The sequence below is a fragment of the Lissotriton vulgaris genome, chromosome 1_2, assembly GCF_964263255.1.
Source record: "Lissotriton vulgaris chromosome 1_2, aLisVul1.2, whole genome shotgun sequence".
Lineage (NCBI taxonomy): Eukaryota > Metazoa > Chordata > Amphibia > Caudata > Salamandridae > Lissotriton > Lissotriton vulgaris.
In genome coordinates, this window is record NC_141686.1 from 1,473,060 (window position 1) to 1,493,781 (window position 20,722).

At 39.0% G+C, this 20,722-nt stretch overlaps 1 protein-coding gene across 1 annotated transcript in view; it reads left to right on the forward strand.

Moving 5' to 3' along the window:
- PARVG (parvin gamma) overlaps positions 1-20,268 on the forward strand; it is a 352,500-nt gene extending 332,232 nt beyond the window's left edge. The window contains exons 11-14 of the mRNA XM_086952730.1: positions 2,679-2,780; positions 12,351-12,423; positions 17,402-18,108; positions 19,839-20,268. Of these exons, the coding sequence (XP_086808856.1) occupies positions 2,679-2,780; positions 12,351-12,423; positions 17,402-17,469 (243 nt within the window). The 3' untranslated portion in view covers positions 17,470-18,108; positions 19,839-20,268. The remainder of the gene's footprint in view (positions 1-2,678; positions 2,781-12,350; positions 12,424-17,401; positions 18,109-19,838) is intronic.
- The last annotated feature ends 454 nt before the right edge of the window (positions 20,269-20,722 follow it).

Consider the following 20,722-nt stretch of genomic DNA (forward strand, 5'->3'; position numbering starts at 1 on the left):
TGAGTAGAAATCGGATAAAATGCCCCAAAATACTCCACTTCATCACCGTGCATGGAATGGACTGTGTGGAGCTTTTCAACAGACTCATAATGGGTAAGGTGCTAATGGCAATCTGTAGTGGGACAAATAGGGAGAAGAAATCGTGGAAACTGTTTTTGGACATATAGAATCACTCCCGCAGTGAATGGGTTCAGTCCATTCAGAATTATGAAGGATAGGACACCTTTCACCAAAGAAAATGCTGTCCGGTTATCTGGAGATCAGGGAACAGATCTCTCTCCTTGGTGAAGGAGAACATAAGGAAAATACAGGAATTCTATAATTTCAATTTATTTTATTATGTTTTGGCACTCCGAAGAGGTCCACATAAAACACGATACATAGGTACAAATACACATTCTCCAAATAAAAACGACAGCTACAACATTTTCCACTAAACCAGATAATCAACAATACAGATCTCCACATTTCATCAAAAAATGGCTAAAAAACCTTTAAAAAAGTTAAAAATATTGAAGCAAAACATTTCATTTGGAGGAAAATACAAGGCCTGTAAGAAAGAATTCACATTAAGAATACCCAGTTGTAAGCATATTGGTCTTAACCACTTCAATCGAAGTGTACGCAATGCAGGACATATAAACAAAACGTGAGAACGATCCTGGGTAGACATATTGCAGAAATTACAAGTAGGAGCAGACCCATACCATTTTGCCAAAAGGATGTTTAAAGGCAACAAGTCCTGCCTTAAGAGGAACCAGAATCTCCGAACACCATGTGGTAAGTTCCAGGCAACATAGGGTTGAACAAGCTTCATTGAGTATGTATTAATAAGGAGATCACCTCCCCTCTTTACTTTTATAGACTTCTTGTCCAACGTAAAGCAAAGTTCCCATGAAGCACGTTTCAAAAGAGATTTTAGCTGGGTAGGAGAGATCGTGAAAAGGGAACTCTCTTCCAATTCAAGAAGTGCCACAGCCTTTCTAAAGTTCTTAACAATTTGAGAGTACTCTTTTTAATTACCCAATAATTCCCCCTTAATAAGGGATCTCAAGGACCCCATCTCTCCTCTTGCCAAACTGGCAACCCATCGAACTAAGGCTGACAGGCCCTGCGCCCAACAACTGCGGAGGCCGAATTCAAGTCTGCAGGAGGACACAGAGCAGGCAGAATTAAGAGTAGTCATAGACCTTAACAATTTTCCTTCAATCGTCTGTAAAAAGCCCCAGTGCTTTAAATCAACCAATTCTATTCCATATAAGAGGGTTGATGGAATTTTTGCCCTAAAGACCTCCAATAGGCAAGCAAAATGTCTTCTCCCTGTGGCGGAGTAGAGGGTGCTCAAACTTTTGCCTTGGGATAGGGCTTAACGGGAATTGTTATCAATATGAGGCTTCTCACTCAGATTAGCAGAAATCATTTTTCCTAAAAAGGTATATGTCTTGACCACCTCCAATTTCTGGCCTCCAACTGACCAACCAAAATTCTCTGATTTAGATTTTTTATTCCCTGTGATACACATAATTTTGTTTTTTGTGGCATTTATCCTCATATAGTGGGCCTCTGCAAAAAGATGTAAAGCCTGCAGACGATTGGCCAAACCCTTAGGAGTTAAGTCTAGGATAAGGATATTGTCTGCATATAGCAGGCAGGAAATAGAAGATCCCCCCACTACCGGGGCTATGCCATCACAGGATGAAAGCAAAGCTGGGAGGTCAGCAATAGACAGGGAGAAGAGTATTGGGGCCAAAATACAACCCTGTTTTAGTCCATTAATGGAGGGAATAACCCGCGATAGACCCCTTTCTCCACCTTGTAGCACTCTGCACCAAGTGTCTGTGTGTAGAGAGGAATTCTATAAGGAAAATTATGATCGGAAAAATGGAGTCAAAGAAGTGACCCTTGATTCGGGTGGTTGGATATGTGTCAAAATGACAACCAAATGAAAAAGGGGCACAGTAAGTTTACCAACCCCTTACACTTTACGCAATTCTTTGCTAAATTTGGTAATAGAAAGGTGTGGCATGTTAGTAAAATGTCCAGATGTTTCAAAGTACTTGATTGGAAGGAAGAGAGAGAACTGGAATCTAATACCAGTAACACTTGGTTTTAGTTAGAGGATGTAACTGACTCTTGCAATGATCAAGTTGAGGATACCATCCGAGAGAAAGAGAATATGGTGGCTCCTGAATGTGATCCTGATGGGAACAACTCAAGAAGGGACACCCAACAGGGAAATGATTTGCAACTTGCAAGCATTGCAGGATATGGTAGAACTGTATTATCTGAGCGATTCAAAGACTTTGTTTTGGGATAGCAGTTTCATGTTGAATTGTTTTAGTTATTTGTTTTCTTTCCATATTGAAGACTCTTTTTTCACAATTCATGAACCGTTCTTATTGTTCATAATTGTTTATTCCTACTGCACCAATGACGCTATTTGTTGATCAAGTGGGAGAAATGTGAAGTTTACTCTGTACCTCAGCTCGCGCCCTAGTGCTAATGTTCTAAGTGTGAGCCATTGGAGGTGTTATAAGAGGGAACTCTGGGGGGCATTGGAAGACCGGAACTCAAGTAGAGGGAGTACAAAGTTGGTGCTCAAATAAACCAGTTGCTGCTTGCTTACTTCATCCTTACCATCACTACAGTAACCTGCCTAATCTATTGGCTTTCTGTAGTTTGCAGATGGAGTTATATTACTTCTGCTGATAGGACAACTTGAAGGTTATTTCCTGAACCTTTACGAATTCTTCCTGACGCCCTGCTCTCAAGCAGAAATGGTAAGTTTATCGAAAATCTCAAAACCTTTTTGAAATGCAGATGACAAACCTAATGAGCGTCTTTGAAAGATTCTGACACTGGAAGGTGGATGTATTTTGAGCATTTAATTCCTGTGGCTGGAATGAGCAAAACAATTTGAACTGGAATGAGAACTTCCAGTAAAAGCATCGCCTTGGTAAATAATCAAGTGAGTCCTGTTAAACCGACAGCCCCAAACGTTTTACGGACAATGCACTGAAAGTCTGTTTAATCCATTTTAGACTCCTATGACAACATTATAGTCCATTTTAATCTGCTAAGGTCTCAAATAATATGTATTGGTGCAGTGTGGTTCAGTGCTCAGTAGGTTTCACTTTGCTGGAGAGTGAGAATGTAACTGGGGGACTGAGCATCGAGTAGGGGGTATTGTAGTGTGATATTTATGTCCTCTGTCACAGAAACCGAATAGAAGCACCTTCACATAAATATTATTGGGCAAGGGAACAGTTTACCACAGCAGAAAATAATTAAGGGTGGAGGTCCTAGGTCCTTCCCTCAACAAAGATCAGTACAGTGCTGCAGACCCGGGGCAATCATGAGTTTACTCTGGCAATTTGATGAGCGAAATAGTTTTGACCTCGATCTGTTCACCTTGCGTGTGTGATGATGTACAGGGGAGATGCAAGGTTGTGTTTTACTGAAAAGATAAGCATAGACGCACTGGCCCAAGTATCTTCCAGGAGCGTGTAGCACGACTTAGAGATGGTGCATAGAGAAAGTTACTGTGTCCAGTTCTACTTTGGTTACTACAGTGATTCTGCTGTCGAAGCAAACCCTTCATATAAACTTTATGAAGTACTGTGGAATCATGCCCATAAATAGCATAGGTAAGTAGAAAAATATTGAATCAAAAATATTGTTGTAAAAAATATAGTTACTCAATATATCGAATTTTTTAAATGTCTTAAAAGTAATTGAAAATTAATGAAATAATAAATATAATTAACTTAAACATACTTAAAATACTTAACCTTAAAATTAATAATTAATTAAACTTAAAAAAAGTTTTTAATACATATATATATATATATATATATATATATATATATATATATTCTCTCCACCACCGCTGGTCAAGGGAGGAGCCGGCACAGGCGGTCCCGTTGCAGCCACCAGCTGGCTGAATCAATTCGCTTCAAGAAACACCAAGGTATTGATGAAAAACGGGACACCCAGAGCTGCAGTGTTCAAAGATTTATTCGGCAGATGAAAAAAGTTTCACGACGCGTTTCGCCATTACGGCGTGACCAAGCCGTAATGGCGAAACGCGTCGTGAAACTTTTTTCATCTGCCGAATAAAACTTTGAACACTGCAGCTCTGGGTGTCCCGTTTTTCATCAATACCTTGGTGTTTCTTGAAGCGAATATATATATATATATATATATATATATATATATATACATATATATATATATATATATATATATATATATATATACATAAACATATTGAATAAAAATATACAATATTTTTACCGTAGGATAGCGAAAGGGTTAAATTTACTATTACCACTCCAGTGAGTGCAACAGTAGAGAAAACATTGGATAGCCTAGCAGTAAAAATGACTATTCCCACTCCAGTGAGTGCAACAGTAGGGAAAGCGTTGGATAGCTTAGGGGTAAAAATTACTATTCCTACTCCAGTGAGTGCAACAGTAGGGAAAGCATTGGATAGCGTAGGGGTAAAAATTACTATTCCCACTCCAGAGAGTGCAACAGTAGGGAAAGCGTTGCATAGCGTAGGCATAAAATTTACTATTCCCACTCCAATGAGTGCAACAGTAGGGAAAGCATTGGATAGCGGGAGGGTAAAAATTACTATTCCCACTCCAGAGAGTGCAACAGTAGGGAAAGCGTTGGATAGCGTAGAGGTAAAAATTACTATTCCCACTCCAGTGAGTGCAACAGTAGGGAAAGCGTTGGATAGCGGGAGGTTAAAAATTACTATTCCCACTCCAGAGAGTACAACAGTAGGGAAAGCGTTGGATAGCGTAGTAGTAAAAATTACTATTCCCACTCCACAGAGTGCAACAGTAGGGAAAGTGTTGGATAGCGTAGGAGTAAAAATTACCATTCCCACTCCAGTGAGTGCAACAGTAGGGAAAGCGTTGGATAGAGTAGGGGTAAAAATTACTATTCACACTCTAGAGAGTGCAACAGTAGGGAAAGTAAATACTTTAAATATTAATACCAATTACAAATGAATTAAAAGTAATTAACAATTTTATATAATGTAATAATTAATCAATTAAAAATACAAATAAAAATTATTAAAAATAATTACCTATTAATACAAATTACCAATTAATTAACAATTAAAAATTACAACAAAACAAAAACAATAAATTAAAATATGTAATTAATTACAATTAAATTACTTCCTACCCTATTCCCCTACAAACCCGCAACAGAAAATAAATTAATAAAATTAACATAATTATCAATTAATCAATTAATTAAAATTAACAATTATATTTTATTTAATTACCAATTAAAAATGTTAATATCAAGTAATTCAAAATAAATACCAATAAATATTTATTTTTTGTTTATTAATTATAATTAAATTACTTCCCACCCTATTCCCCTATAAACCCACAACCTGCTACAGAAAATAAATTAATACAATTGACATAATTATCAATTAATCAATTAATTAAAATTAATTTCCACTTATATTTTTATTAATTACTAATTAGAAATGTAAATATCACTTAATTCAAAATAAATACCAATAAATAAATTTAAAAAATGTAATTAATTATAATTAAATTACTTCCCACTCTATTCCCCTATAAACCCACAACCCGCTGCAGAAAATAAATTAATAAAATTAACATAATGATCAATTAATTAAAATTAATTACCAATTATATTTTAATTAATTAGCAATTAATAATTAACAACTAATTCAAACTAAATACCAATAAATAAATTAACATAATTAATTATAATTAAATTACTCCCCACCCTATTTCCCTATAAACCCACAACCCACGCAAAAATTAAATACCATAAAATTAATTAATTAAAATAAATTATAAAATAAATATACACTTTTCACACATATACTAACATAAAAAACACTTTAAAAATTGGTTATTATTTAAAAAAATAATATTAATTTACTTACCTCAAATTCGATATTTTTGCTGTCTATATTCTGTCCATTCAATATTTTTGTTGTCTATATTCTGTCCATTCTATATTTTTGTTGTCTATATTCTGTCCATTCGATGTTTTGTCCATTCTATATTTTGAATTCGATATTACTGCTATTCTATTCGATATTTTTGTAGTCTATATTCTGTCCATTCGATATTGTGTCCATTCTATATTTTTAATTCGATATTAATGTAAATCAATATTAAAAACTCGATATTTTGAGTATATAACATTTAAATCCAACCAAAATCAATCGAATCTGTTCAATTTAATCAGCCTCGTTTTCGCTGTCAGCATTCTACCCATAAGTGTACACAAAAAGCAAAAACATGGACATTTCTCAGGGAATCCTTTCCTAACTTTGTCTACTGAGGACATGTTAATTCTGCAGTAGAAAAGGAACATAAAGATGTTAGATATTTTTTTATTCTGAAATATGCTACCTGGTGTATAGGAGTTTGAGCTCATTTTCATTGACCTGAATAGTAGAGCTGTTTTGCGTTGTCTTTTTTCAATGTTGGCAAACTGAAAATGTTTGATCTGTGTTACAGCGTAATACCATAACTGAATTAACCCCACTCTGGCAACTATTTTGGAGAGATTTGGCTTTCGAACTGACAAACTTGCATTGAATAATATCCCCTTGCAGAAAATGCCAAAACTCAGAGGTATTGGACGTCAGACCACACAGATCAGGAGAGGGGAACGAACGCTTTATGAAACGTTTATAAAAAGACAGCAATAACTCTTTGTAGTATTGCCATAATAATTCGAGTAGATTTCCTACTTTTAAGGGCTGCACGGAAATCATTAGAAGTCATGGAAATATTAAAAGGTGTAGCTTTTCAGGAGTATGTCTGCTTAGACTTGAGACAATCTGCAGCACAGACAATTCCCCAGAGTGAAAAGTAGTTTGCTATTGAAAGGCATATTTTCTTTCCTTCTTAGGGAAATTATTTTTCCATCTGGAGAAATAAAGTTCACATCGCCTCTCTCAAATATAGGTCTTTTTATTGTTTTTCCCTACCAGAAAACACTATTATAAACTTGTTAAGCCGTATGCTTACTTCTTTATGTGCATTGGTGGAAATGGATGCAAAGTGGTTCTGTCAACGCACAAGATGTGATTTTGAGTCACTTTCCTTTCTTCTGTTTTCTGCAATATTAAATTTCAAGTGTGGATGTAAATCTCTTCAGATCCTGTTTCTATGTATCAGGATTGTGTTATTTAAGACTGCAGATTACTTTTTTGCAAATACGTTCTAATCAGGTGCATAGAACGGTTTGTAGTTTGTAGCAGGCACAGCCAACACAGGTAAGAGTAGTGGGGCAGGGCAAGGTGAGGGGAAGTCGACAGACGACGAGATAGGTAAAATTAAATACGAAAATAAATAAAACCAGATACTCTGCGATGTAGTGAGCACAAGGTAAGTGTATTTTTTAAAAATTTATTTAATTTACCTATCACAAGGAAGAGCGGTGGGGCGGGGTGGGGGAAGTTGACACAAGGCTAGTTGTTTTATTTTTTTTACATTTAATTTTACCTTTCCCATCATATGTCGACTTCCCACCCCCCCCCACCGACCCAGTCCTGTCCCACCGCTCTTACCTTTGCTCGCCGCGCCTGGTTTGTAGTTAGAGGTGATTTGTTTGTGTAGTCAATTATGCTTTTGCTTTGTGAAACCATTCACCGCTTAGTAATCTTATATAGGAAGAATCTGATCATTAGGACTGCACCAATTTTGTATTGACATTTACTCCAATAACAACTTTACAAAATAAATTTGCACCATGACGAGTGCTTAGTCTTGATTTTATACCAGTTTTTAGTTTAAATGTTTGAAGAATATCAATGCAAAGTTTCCACACATAAGTGGAAAACTGTACCGCAATGGAGCAGTTCACATTGTCTGGCACGTGAACATATGTTTCACTGTTGAGACAAATTCAGATTTACTAGAGAAGAAAAGCAATGATCTAGTCAAAATTCAAAATGCTTTTCTAGACATGAGCACAATCACAACAATGTAGCAATTTGTCTAAGAAACGATTACAAATGCTGATACTTAACTATAGCATTCACTACTAAGTGATATTGTCTTAGTTTCCAAAAGTTTAATGTGACGTAGAGAAGTATGTTTCATGCCACAAACGACCTTAAATGCAGAATGCACAGGTTAATAACATCTCTTTTTACTTCAAGCAATGCTGAGAAACAGGTACATGACTATTTGTCAAATTATGGTACCCTTTTTTAATTTTTCTTATGAAGAACTGTATTTCAAATTTCTCAAATATTGTCTCTTTCTGCCAATGGTATATGCAATTCGAAACAAATTTGACCTGGATTGTTATAATCTTGAATGTGCATGCCTTGTGTAGGTTAAACCAAGGTCATACATGGAACATAATTATTTGTGAGAATATGGATGTGTAAGAAAATTGGAATATGTACTTTATCATAACAAAACTATTTGTAATGCCACAAGGGTACAAACTAAATCACATTAATGCGGTGTTCATAGGTATTGTCTGCTGGGGTGTTAGATTATTCAATTAGAACAAATACCTGTTGTAATTCGGGATGCAAATCCATTTCATTTGAAGTTGTTCATCCACCCACATCCAGAACATAAGAAGGCAGTGTGGCGTCCTGAGATGACCTTTACTGCTACGTCCACTGACAGAATGAGCAGTGACAGTCCTTGCCTACAAGAGCATTGCTTGGGAGATTACTTTTCATTTGAACTGAAAGCTGCTTGTGTTAAACCACACCACATCACTCCTGAGTCGTAGGACCTGAAAGTGCATTATAATATGTGACGTATACCCATGGCGAGTGACTGATTCACACAGCAGTCAGTAATCCCAGCATTCGTGGACTTTTGTCTATTACTGCTGTGAGTTATGGCTGCATACCTTTATTTACATAGGATTCAGGCTAAGTGCTAAAGCATACAACTTTTGTTGATGTCCAGAAATGTGTCGCTTAATTAATGACAATGTTCTATGTTCTCGTTCCACCCTGAAAACACACACACACACTAGTATTAAAAACACAACTTTATGAATTTGGTTCAACATTTTTATATTATATTGTTTGTTAGTGATTTTTAAGGCACTGCAAACTATCAACGTGCTACTCCAGGTACCCAGTTTAGGTATCATGTTTATAGCCAATGAGGAAAAGCGAGTGGGTGTTCGAACACAGGGTACTAATGATGGAGTATTAAGGAGAATGTATCAAGGCCATCTAATGAGTCCATTTTTTATTAACTAAATAACTTTAATTAAGTTACTTCAGATCGCTTGACAATCGTGTGAAGGAATATAACATAGTTACAAGGCGTTCGAATCCAGTCGAACATATGATGAGCCAAGTCCAAAACTCTCCTATCATGACTGAAACATATAGATTGATGGCCACTGGGGCTTGTTAAATGTGTCTCCTGTTAAATGTATCCTGGAATTTAAAATACATTTTTTTATATTGCGATTCTGGAGTGGCTCATGGGATCCAGCAATTTACCTTCAAATTGCATTCACCTTCAAATATATTTCTCTTTGTATAGGCAACCGGTACTACATGCCACATATGTGGTGGGCCCAGAGTCTGTCTTAGGTAGTAGGGACATGGGTAGGTCGGGGCAGGCTCAGCCAAACATGTAAACTTTTGAAGAGGGATAAAGAGACTTGAACATGGATGTGAGGAGAGGGAATGGGTGGCAGAGGTGAGCCATTGGCTAGTGGCGAATAGGGCACGGACCGTAGAAGGTAAAGTGAGAGTAGAAATGGGACAGAAATATTGAAGCGTTGTGAGGAGGGACAGGCAGACCTGGGAAATATGCAGAGGGTTGAACCATGGGATGATGACTGGGGAAAGAGTCGAATAATAGATGGGTAACTGGCAGCAATAGGGGGGGCAGAAAGAGAATCATTGTTAGGTGGCGAGGATGAGAGACGGATGGCAGGGAATATGTCTACCATGTTGGTGTGCTTGTGTGAATGGTCTTTGGGTGAGCATGGGTAATTGTAAGTGGATGACCTTGATGCTATGTTGACTTGCAGACAGAAAGTGAGTGGTGAATTAGATATGGCACCTTTCTGTAAGGGGGCAGATTCCTGACATCCTAATGTAGGCTCCAAAACAAAGTTTCCTGGTATTACTAATTACACATTCTTGTGGTTGTAGAATCGAAATCTTCCTCTCATTCCCTCCCAAACATATGCTAATTATTTGGATAGTGCTGATTAATTACTAAATTCTTTCTCCAACTAGAAACAGATCAGATTGTTGTTGGCATATATTTGGTAGAATAGCATGCATCTATCGATGAAGTCAGCCAATGGTTGCATGGATGCACACAAGAGCTAAGGGGAGATCACGGATCCACTTGGCATTCCACCAATAAACCACTAGACTTTAGACTGAAAGTGCCCCAATTTGCTTTGGTGCAGCTTTGCAGGAAGGAGCAACTCCAGAGTGATGGCTGTGCATGATGTGTTCATCTATTTTTTGTATTTCTAGCAATTGAATGTTGTTGTACACCAAGCCATACGCTGCCAAAAGATCTAGTATTAATGAGTATGCTGTTTGGACAATATTGTAAAAGACAGCTTGGCTCCGGAGCCTAAGCTACAATATTGCAATATAAGTTACGTGCACGCAAACAGATCATGGACAGTATTTGTGTCTGGGGATGTGGTTAGGGGCGTGTCCAGTTGAGGCAGTTACACATAGAAGGAGGAGCATCCCCTGTTCACCAAGGGATGTGCCCGCTTCTGGACTCTCCTAGGTCTCTCTTGCCATCTGCTTGGGAAAGGCAGTTTACACTGGGTACAAATATACTCTGTGCACATAGTTAAAAATATGTACCCATTTTGCATTGAGCACCCCCATACACGAATGATCACACAGTTGATCGTAGATGCACTTCTTTGCACTTCGATCTCTCTAATCAAGGTATATTTCCTGTGAGAGGACTGTTAAGTGCCTCCCTCATGTATGTCCGCAGGCCTCTGTTTCTTGACCTCAGTGGCTTATTGGAACCAATGAATGCTAAAATCTTTGGCATGTGACTGTTCCACAATAGTCCAGGGGGACCAGATCTTTCCCTGGTAGACCACACTGCTTCTAACACTACTAACACCGGCCCCATAAGTGAGTCGGGATCTGCTAGTAGAAAAAGTCTCTCTTAGTCTGCGGGGAGTAAATAGCTCATCTCAGGTTTCTGAGCAGGATTTTGTTATCCAGGCTTGAGACTGAGACGTGCCACTTGTGGTGCATCTGCAATGTAGTCACTTTAGATGAAGGCATTGAGTAAGAAAAATGTCTTATAATGTTGGAATAAAATATTGAGCTCAAGAGAATTAACAGTTATGACAGTCTTGATTATCTGAGGACAACTCTTAATTTAACTTACGTATACCTTCTAGTTAAATAAGCACTGGTAATGCATTGGTTCTGCCTATATAAAGAATAAAGAGCTGTTTAAATAAATCATCATCCGGGAGAAGGAAAGAGCTCCCTGACAACACAGGAGTGGGGAGGATGTGATGCAGCTGCCAGAGCTGCTGACTTGAGAGCAGGGGATCCCAGTTCGAGTCTCTGCTCCACGCAACATCCTGTGATTCTATGCAAATCACTTAATCTCTTCGGGTGATAAATTGTTATATATATATATATATGCTGCAAGAGTAAAAGGCAAAACTTTATGAAAATATAGTTCCACCAAAGCTGATAACAGAATTTCAGCAGCGGGAAACTGATACGAGAAGCAGACAAGGAACAAACATTGTAAATACAGGAAAATATGCTACAGCCAAAAGAAATGGAGATAAGGTAAGTGGCATGCACAGGAACCAATCAGGAAAGAGAGGAGGTGGGATGTAAGTCGCTGTGCAGATGTAACCTAAAAAATGAATGCTATTGAAATTAAGGTGTTAATTTGAGTAAATATAATGCAAATGTCTGTCTGCAATAATGTGAGTTGGTCACACCAAAAGACTATCTTCCTGAATCAATGAAAAGCGACATCTTTATAATTGTATTCTGTATTTATCAACGAATGCTATTTCTCAGGCAGCGCTTTGAAAGTGACACCGAGCCCTTGGTCATGTCTTCTTTAAACCCCGTGTCACCTCCCTGCCAAGCTCACTGTCATGCCTTGTGCATCCCTCCTTAGAGCCCCTCCATTGTGTCTTCTCAAAGTCACACGTCCATCCTCCTCCTCCTCGCCCTGATGAGGATTCTGCAGCAGGAACAGAGCCTGCAGCTGCCCTCCCGCCCCCGGCTCTGTCTGTCCTCATTTCATCTGTAAGTGGTCCATTTCCATCCCATTAACGAGACGTTTTCTCATTACCAGCTTCATAATGCACGATTCGCCGTGGCCCTGCTGATGGATGGAGGCCTCTTAGACAGCCCTGTCAGCCCCGAAGGTGAGCAGCGATATAAACATTACTCACAATGGCAATTATTCATTTGTTTAAAAACATTTCTTGTCGGATGCCATCTGCAGCGAAAGATAACTTCTTTGAGTGAATACCTCATTGTTCGGCGGCAGGTGCGCCGCCGGCCCCGCTGTAGCTCCCTGAGTTTATAAAAGAATAGCCGAGGCACAGTGAGGTGGAGAGATTAGCCCGTCGGCATGCGAAGGGGGCGCGCCTGAAATGAAGGCAGAGGCCGCCTTTCACCCGTGTGCGCCGTTATCCGTCAGCCTAGCGTTCACCAACAGGAATTATTCATAAAGATGGAACGGGGCGTAATGAATGCAGCACAGACCGCTCCACTACCGCACTCGGGGTCTATGCTGAGCGGGGCACTTGCCTTTGCTGCACGTCTGCATATCTGCAGTGCAAACACAGCCTAGGTAAAGAGGCGACTGTGTGATGCTTCTAACCCGGCCTGTCTGCACTGGAGAGCTCTAGCTGGTGAGAGAGGGGAGATGGGCCAGTCTGCTGGGTCACCCAGCAAACGCACAAGGAGTGAGATGCAGAAATGACATATACCCCCTGATAAGCATCCATTTTAAGGCACCCTCACTGCTAATTCCTCAACCCTCGCACTTCCCTCCCTCCTAATTTTTTATCCCTCGTTCCACATCTCTGATTTCTCATCCACCACGGCTCATCCCTCAACCCTCACGCTTTGACCTTCACCCCTCATTGGTCATCTCCAACTTCATTGCCATCATGCCTCATCCATCACTGCTCATCCCTCTGCGCTGCTCCTCACTGCTCTTCACTCACTTCTGATCCTCACATGTTACCCTCATTTAGCATTCCTCCAGCTTCACTCACCATCCCTCACTTTTTATTCCCCAACTTTCATATCTCAATTCCCACTTCTCATTCTTCATCCATGTGTCCTCATTCTATTAAGTATTCTTACATTTTCAGAATTCTAAAAACCTTAATTAAATATTTGAGAATCATCTGTTTTTTTCTTTTTAAATTAGGTGGGATCCTCCAAAGCTCATTAAGTCCTTTGATATCATTACCTAAGTCAAGATTTAACCTAGGATATTTAACTTTCCCACCAATGAAACAAGTCTATACATCTGACAACTGGTTTAGCTATCACTTCTTTGTTTTGACAGCACTGTGCAAAACAAATACTAACAGAATGCTACAAAAGTGAACTGCACGGACAGCAATATATCACTTAAGCTTTATGAGACCAAAGCTGGCAGATGTGCATTCAGAAGAGAAAAGACAAAATATGTGCAGAACAAATAACGAGTGAATGTGAAATCGTGGGAGCAAGTAGGTAGAATACATATGAGGAAAAAGCACAAGGAGGGGAAGGGATAGAAAGATACAAATGAGTTGTTGGGCAACGGTTGTAAACTGATGGCGTCTTAGTATTAAAATGTGAATTAAAAAATGGAGAGAATTTGAGGAGAACCAACCCAGGGTGACAAAAACACAAGTCTCTCCCTTACTGGCATCCAAGGTAGTTTTGCCAACACAAGTGGCATATGAAAGCTGTGTTGTACACCTGTGGCCAATCTTGCTGCAAAGTTCTGAATCAGTTGCAATTTCCTAATGAGATATACTGGTAAACCCAGGTGGATACAATTACAGTAATCTAGGTCAGATGACACAAATGTATTCAAAATTGTGATCTTTTGAGGTTAAGTAAATAGAGCATTCATTTTTAGAGAACATAGTTGATATAGACAGGCTTTAGGCACAGTTATATTTGATCTGAAAGAGTGAGTGCAACATCAATTTTAACACCCAGACTCTTAACTGTTGGCATCAATGAAGGAGAAGGTCTTCGGCTATTCGGACAAAAGGTAAATGGAAGTGGTGTCATGGGTATAAGAAGACCTAGGATCTCTGTTTTGAAACCATTGTGCTTTAGATGGTTCTAATTCATCCAACACTGCACTTTGTCCAGACAAAGCCTCAGACTACATGCAACTGTGCCCCAACTATGGGACCAGTCTGAAAAAGTTATAGAGAATACAGCCTTTTGAAGGACAACTATAATACAAACAGCAGCTCACACAAACGTAGAATATAAGCTCTGGAGTTTGCTTTACCGATCATTGCAATCCTCTGTCTATCTTTCTCTCTTTCCTTCCTCCTTTTTTCGCTTCATCCCTCCTCTCCTCTCTCCATCCTTCCATTCCTTCCTTCTTTCTTTTTTTTTCCTTTTTTGTTTGTTTCATTTTTCCTTCATTCTTTGTTGTCTGCTTTTTTTTGGTGCTTTCTTGCCTCCTTTCTCAAAAGCAAGAGGCTGGCAGCCACTGTCAAACCGATTGGCTTTTTTTAGGTCTATATTAGCAAAGAACTTTTAATATTACTAAAATGATGCACATATCATAGTTGCCTATAAGTTTTTACTGCCAGACTTCCTCCATTAGTCTGTGAATGTGTAATTTCATATTTTTCCTCCACCCGCTCCAGCATGCCTCAAGGAGCAACGTGTCAACCTACTACAGCAATTGGTTGACTTGTATGTATTGCGATTTATATAGCGCACGTATCACCCGAAGGCATCAAGGCGCTTGCCTTGGGAACCCGTCCTGGTATTTCCCTGTGAGATAACCCCAGCAGGGTATCCACAAGGTGAAAGCCAGGTATCCCGCCGCGAGGGGCCGTAGTGGAGATTAAGCAAGCTATTGCCCAGAGTCGCAGAGTGTGAACCCGTGAGTCGAGTAGGCACCGGAACGAGAATGATCGAATTCGTGGAATTTTTGAGCCCAAGACCCGCCGAGGCGGGAAATTGAACCCTGGTCCAGGACCGATCTCAGTTTCCGGGTCTGCCGCCTCTAACCCCTGAGCCACACTTCGACTTCACTGTGAGTTATTGCATGCTTCTCTTTAAGAAGGAGTTAAGGAAGTGAGCAACCCGGAATACCCTTGAGGGCTTGGGTAATGAAGGTAGAGGGGTAAAAGTGCCTTCAAGGGACTTTATTCAATCTATGTTTGGTAGTTAGAATTATTTTGTAAAGAACCAATAAATCGTCCTTATAGTGAATTAATCCAAATTAATCAATTTGTATTATCAACATATAACATATAGACAAAGACACAAGGTGTATACGAAAAAAATGATTTTATCAAATAGTTCATTGAAGAAAATCAGTTTCATATACAGATAATTAAGCAAATAAGATTTTAGGACTGTGGGTACACATGAAAATAAATTACTCAGTGACTCAACAGAACCTAAAAGACACATATCCCAAAACACATTTGAATAAAACAAAAGAGAGGGATGAGGTGTATTGTCGACGTTTCGGTTTCTTAGCAGTTATTTGATGAAACCATCCTCAGGACTGTTATTGATTCACTGGCTATATTCGTTACACCCTGGTGACAAAACAATAACATTAGACTATGGTGACAAAAGACAACATCAGAATTAAAATAACATACATGTGAGCATAGGATTCATATTCCTGAATTCAGTCTAGATGTATACATCTAGACTGAATTCAGGAATATGAATGTCTATGCTCACATGTATGTTATTTTAATTCTGATGTTGTCTTTTGTCACCATAGTCTAATGTTATTGTTTTGTCACCAGGGTGTAACGAATATAGCCAGTACTATATTGTAACTGTAAATATTTTTTGACTTACAGACTACAATATTTCTATACAGATCTGAATCAATAACAGTCCTGAGGATGGTTTCATCAAATAACTGCTAAGAAACCGAAACGTCGACAATACACCTCATCCCTCTCTTTTGTTTTATTCAAATGTGTTTTGGGATAGGTGTCTTTTAGGTTCTGTTGAGTCACTGAGTAATTTATTTTCATGTGTACCCACAGTCCTAAAATCTTATTTGCTTAATTATCTGTATATGAAACTGATTTTCTTCAATGAACTATTTGATAAAAACATTTTTTTCGTATACACCTTGTGTCTTAGTCTATATGTTATATGTTGATAATACAAATTGATTAATTTGGATTAATTCACTATAAGGACGATTTATTGGTTCTTTACAAAATAATTCTAACTACCAAACATAGATTGAATAAAGTCCCTTGAAGGCACTTTTACCCCTCTCTCTTTAAGAAGGAGCACATCCACACACAAAGTAGTTCCTTTCAGTGCCAGGGAGTACTATGGCAATGTTCTCTGTTCCCATTGACAGCACCCCTCCTTCCACCATTTGTGAGCCCATTTTCCACCTTCCCTTTCAAAGCCCTGCATATCTGGGACACTTTCAGAGTGGGATGCTGGGAGTTGTGTGCACAGGATGGCATTCTTCACAGCACAAGGAGAGGCAGTCTATTTTGCACTTTTCACTATTTGCTTTCTTCTGTGGTATTAACCAGTGTTTGTTATTGTTTGTCGGTTGGCTAGCGCAGCCAAGGTTGCAACCTCTCCTTTCTCAGAAGGTAAGTGGAGTTTTGTGCATTGGTCTTTGCAGCTAGCTTTGGGACAGACAGAGATATATAGTGAAGAAGAATTGGGAGTTAAAACTATAGGAGTACGAGAAAATAGACAACAAGTCCAAGATGGAGGTTCAGGAAGTCCTTGCACAGCGACGGCCATGTTTGCATCAGGCACAGGGACGAACTCTCACATAGTCATCAGATTGAGGTGAATATATGTGATTGATTCAGAGGGGCGGCCACACGCTGGATGCAGTGTGTACCATGTTGCTTCTAATACAAATGCAGCAATGTACAATTTCGAATGCATCATACAAGAGGTACTTTGTGAGGCTCTTGTCAATGACAATGAAAAGAAAAATAAACTCACTGAATTGTTGCTAACCAATGCTTTCACTCCTGATTGTCAATTCTTTTACTCTAGTAGCGATGGGTACAGCCAAAACTATTAGAAAATGTTAACAGAACCGGGAGGATTGGATCCGTAATTTCAGCTTGTGTTCTCTCTAAATTGAATCTATTATCTAAGATGAGTTTTTTTTTATCACAGATATTGTAAATCGAGATGTGAAAACATTGCTCCGAGTTTTGTACAGCTTGTTCTCAAAATACAAATAAACATTTTAAAAGGAAGATGCTGCTCCCGAGATCACCTTCGTCTCACCAGTGCACCTTCGTCTCACCTTCGCCTCACAAGTGCACCTTCGTCTCACCTTCGTCTCACCTTCATCTCACCAGTGCACCTTTGTCTCACCAGTGTTGAGTGTTTTGCTGTTTTGAGTGGAAATACTGTCCTGCTAACGAGCTTGGAGAGCTTCAAATTGTGGATGATAAGATAACGCTGTGCTTCAAATCCTGTCAAAAAACTATCATTACAGATGTCCAGTGTGTGCAATTCAGAGGACTGCATTTGTAAGAGATGTGCAAACTGAGAGGAGGGTGAGGCGTATTTAGAAAACTTGGAACATCCTAAAACTAAATGATAAGTCCACGTCCCAGGATCAAAGACATCTGCAAGTCTTGTGGCCATATCCGAGTTGCACCTGCATGGCTGGGCTGGGAAAGACTTGAGCTGGGAAATCCGGCATGGAGTCAGGCCTCACAATAGTAAAGTTGTGGCCCTAGGCCCAAATACTTAGTAAATAGTGACACAGACAGTGTGTATGGTACATAGAACTGCCCAGGAGCACGTGCACCTGGGCCCTTTTATTAACAGGCCCACGTCACTTGTGATGTCTGTGTTGGTGTGTTGGATGGGTGTGGGGTTGGATGTATAGAGAAAAAACAGAGAATGTCCCACAGTACACACAATGAGCTATCCTATGTGGTCAGACTCACAGTACTTCTAAGGAAGAAGTGTCATGAATTTTAGGCATATTTACATAATATCGTCATGCTAGTTACGGGAGAGGCAAGTAGTACTGGTATTACTAAAAGTACCGAGTTTATACAAGGCCAACACCATTTTTACAATGTAGACAAAAAGGCTGTTGTCAAGAGTTTTGGTTAAAAAGCATATGTATATTATTATTTCATACAACTGTGCAGACAGTTTGGTATTTTAATACATTAAAAACATGAATGAATACAAATCACATTAAATTGACAATCAATACAAAATTTATAAAATATGTAAAACAAGAATCAAGGAAACAAGTGTCGACGCGGCGTTTCGGCTTTTTTCAAATACAAACACCTTCTTCAGGACAGATTCTCGAACTTAAAACCAAAAATTTCTTAGACTCCGTAGTATACTGGAGTTTGTACTGCCTCAGGATCCCTTTGTGGATATATGGATCTGCGGGCAATTAGTACTCGTTGTTGATATGTTATCAAGTGACTTAAAAAGAATTTATGAAGGTGTACACACTGTCCAGGGGAGCAACCGGTTTGGGGGAAATACTTCTCAATTGTATTTCATTAGTGGGGTAAGTGAATCGCTGAAACCGTAGACCTTCTTCTGCTGCGTCTACTGGCACATGAAAACTTGGGGGTTGACCTCCCGTATTTATACAAATTCAGTCCCACTCTTTTACAAAATAATCGGTCTCCCTGCTCCTCTCCGGACAAGCGTCACTGGTTCGTCTTTTCGTTATGGAAAATTCTACTTTTCCATAACGAAAAGACGAACCGGTGACACTGCCCGGAGAGGAGCAGGGAGGCTGATTATTTTGTAAAATAGTGGGACTGAATTTGTATAAATACGGGAGGTCAACCCCCAAGTTTTCATGTGCCAGTAGATGCAGCAGAAGAAGGTCTACGGTTTCAGCGATTCAATTACCCCACTATTGAAATACAATTAAGAAGTATTTCCCCCAAACCGGTGGCTCCCCTGGACAGTGTGTACACCTTCATAAATTCTTTTTAAGTCACTTGATAACGTATCAACAACAAATACTAATTGCCCGCAGATCCATATATCCACAAAGGGATCCTGAGGCAGTACAAACTCCAGTATACTACTGAGTCTAAGAAATTTTTGGTTTTAATTTCGAGAATCTGTCCTGAAGAAGGTGTTTGTATTTGAAAAAAGCCGAAACGCCGCGTCGACACTTGTTTCCTTGATTTTTGTTTTACATATTTTATAAATTTTGTATTGATTGTCAATTTAATGTGATTTGTATTCATTCATGTTTTTAATGTATTAAAATACCAAACTGTCTGCACAGTTGTATGAAATAATAATTTAAATATGCTTTTTAACCAAAACTCTTGACAACAGCCTTTTTGTCTACATTGTAAAAATTGTGTTGGCCTTGTATAAACTCGGTTCTTTTAGTAATACCAGTACTACTTGCCTCTCCCGTAACTAGCATAAAGATATTATGTAAATATGCCTAATATGCATGACACTTCTTCCTTAGAAGTTTTGTGAGTCTGACCACATAGGATAGCTCATTGTGTGTACTGTGGTACATTCTCTGTTTTTTCTCCTCTTTCCCTCTGGACCCAGATAAACCCAGAAAGGGGCCTCCTTATTTTTCTAGGGTTGGGTGTATAGCCAGCCTTCAAAGGAGTGACTGGTAAAGATGGTGCCTGCTGAGACACAAGAACGTGTCCAGCAGAACCCTACAACAATGTAGGCAAAATTAAAACTGGATTATAAAATTCTCAGCCTGATTGAAAATTGTGTGCCGTTCCGTGAAGCTTGACTTGCTCTGAAATTCGTTAGGTAGGTTCTGCGATCTCTGCATGCTCTTTTATGGAATGCTCATTAAGATATTAACATCTGTTACAGTTTCAAAGCCTATAATATCTCTCAAAGAAACATTTTGTATATATTTTGAATCACAGATCTACAGAGCGTTCATCAATGCCACTGGTCATCAGACCGGACATCATGCTAAAACATTTCTAAATTTTCAATATGTGAATTAAGAAATACCTTTTGTTTTAAATTGTATTATAATTAGTAAATGTTGTGAGTTCACATCATCTTGACCAGTATTGTCTGCTCTGTTCCTTTCTGCATGCGCCCACCCTAACGCTTCTTGCTGCTGAAAGTAGGAGTAACCTGCACGTTCTCCTAAAACCAAGGTGATCACCACCAAGCCGACACCATTGTAGACAAGAATCTACACCTTTTGTGCTTCCACAGGTGAAGGGAGGTAGCTTACATGTTCAGTCTAGCTAGCAGATCTTAAATGTCTTGAGGACAGTAGCATGTTAATTTATCTTTAGAAAAACAGGAGTCTGGCCAAACAGCAACCCGTGTACCAAGCGAAAATATTTTAATGCACCCATGTCTGGACTTGTAGCCTGGAGAGTGCCTTAATATGGTGGGACGCAAGATCAGGTTTGCAGGTACACACCAAGAACCATGCTGCTGCCCTCTATAGAGACGCCGTTTAAATCACTTGATCCACATGCA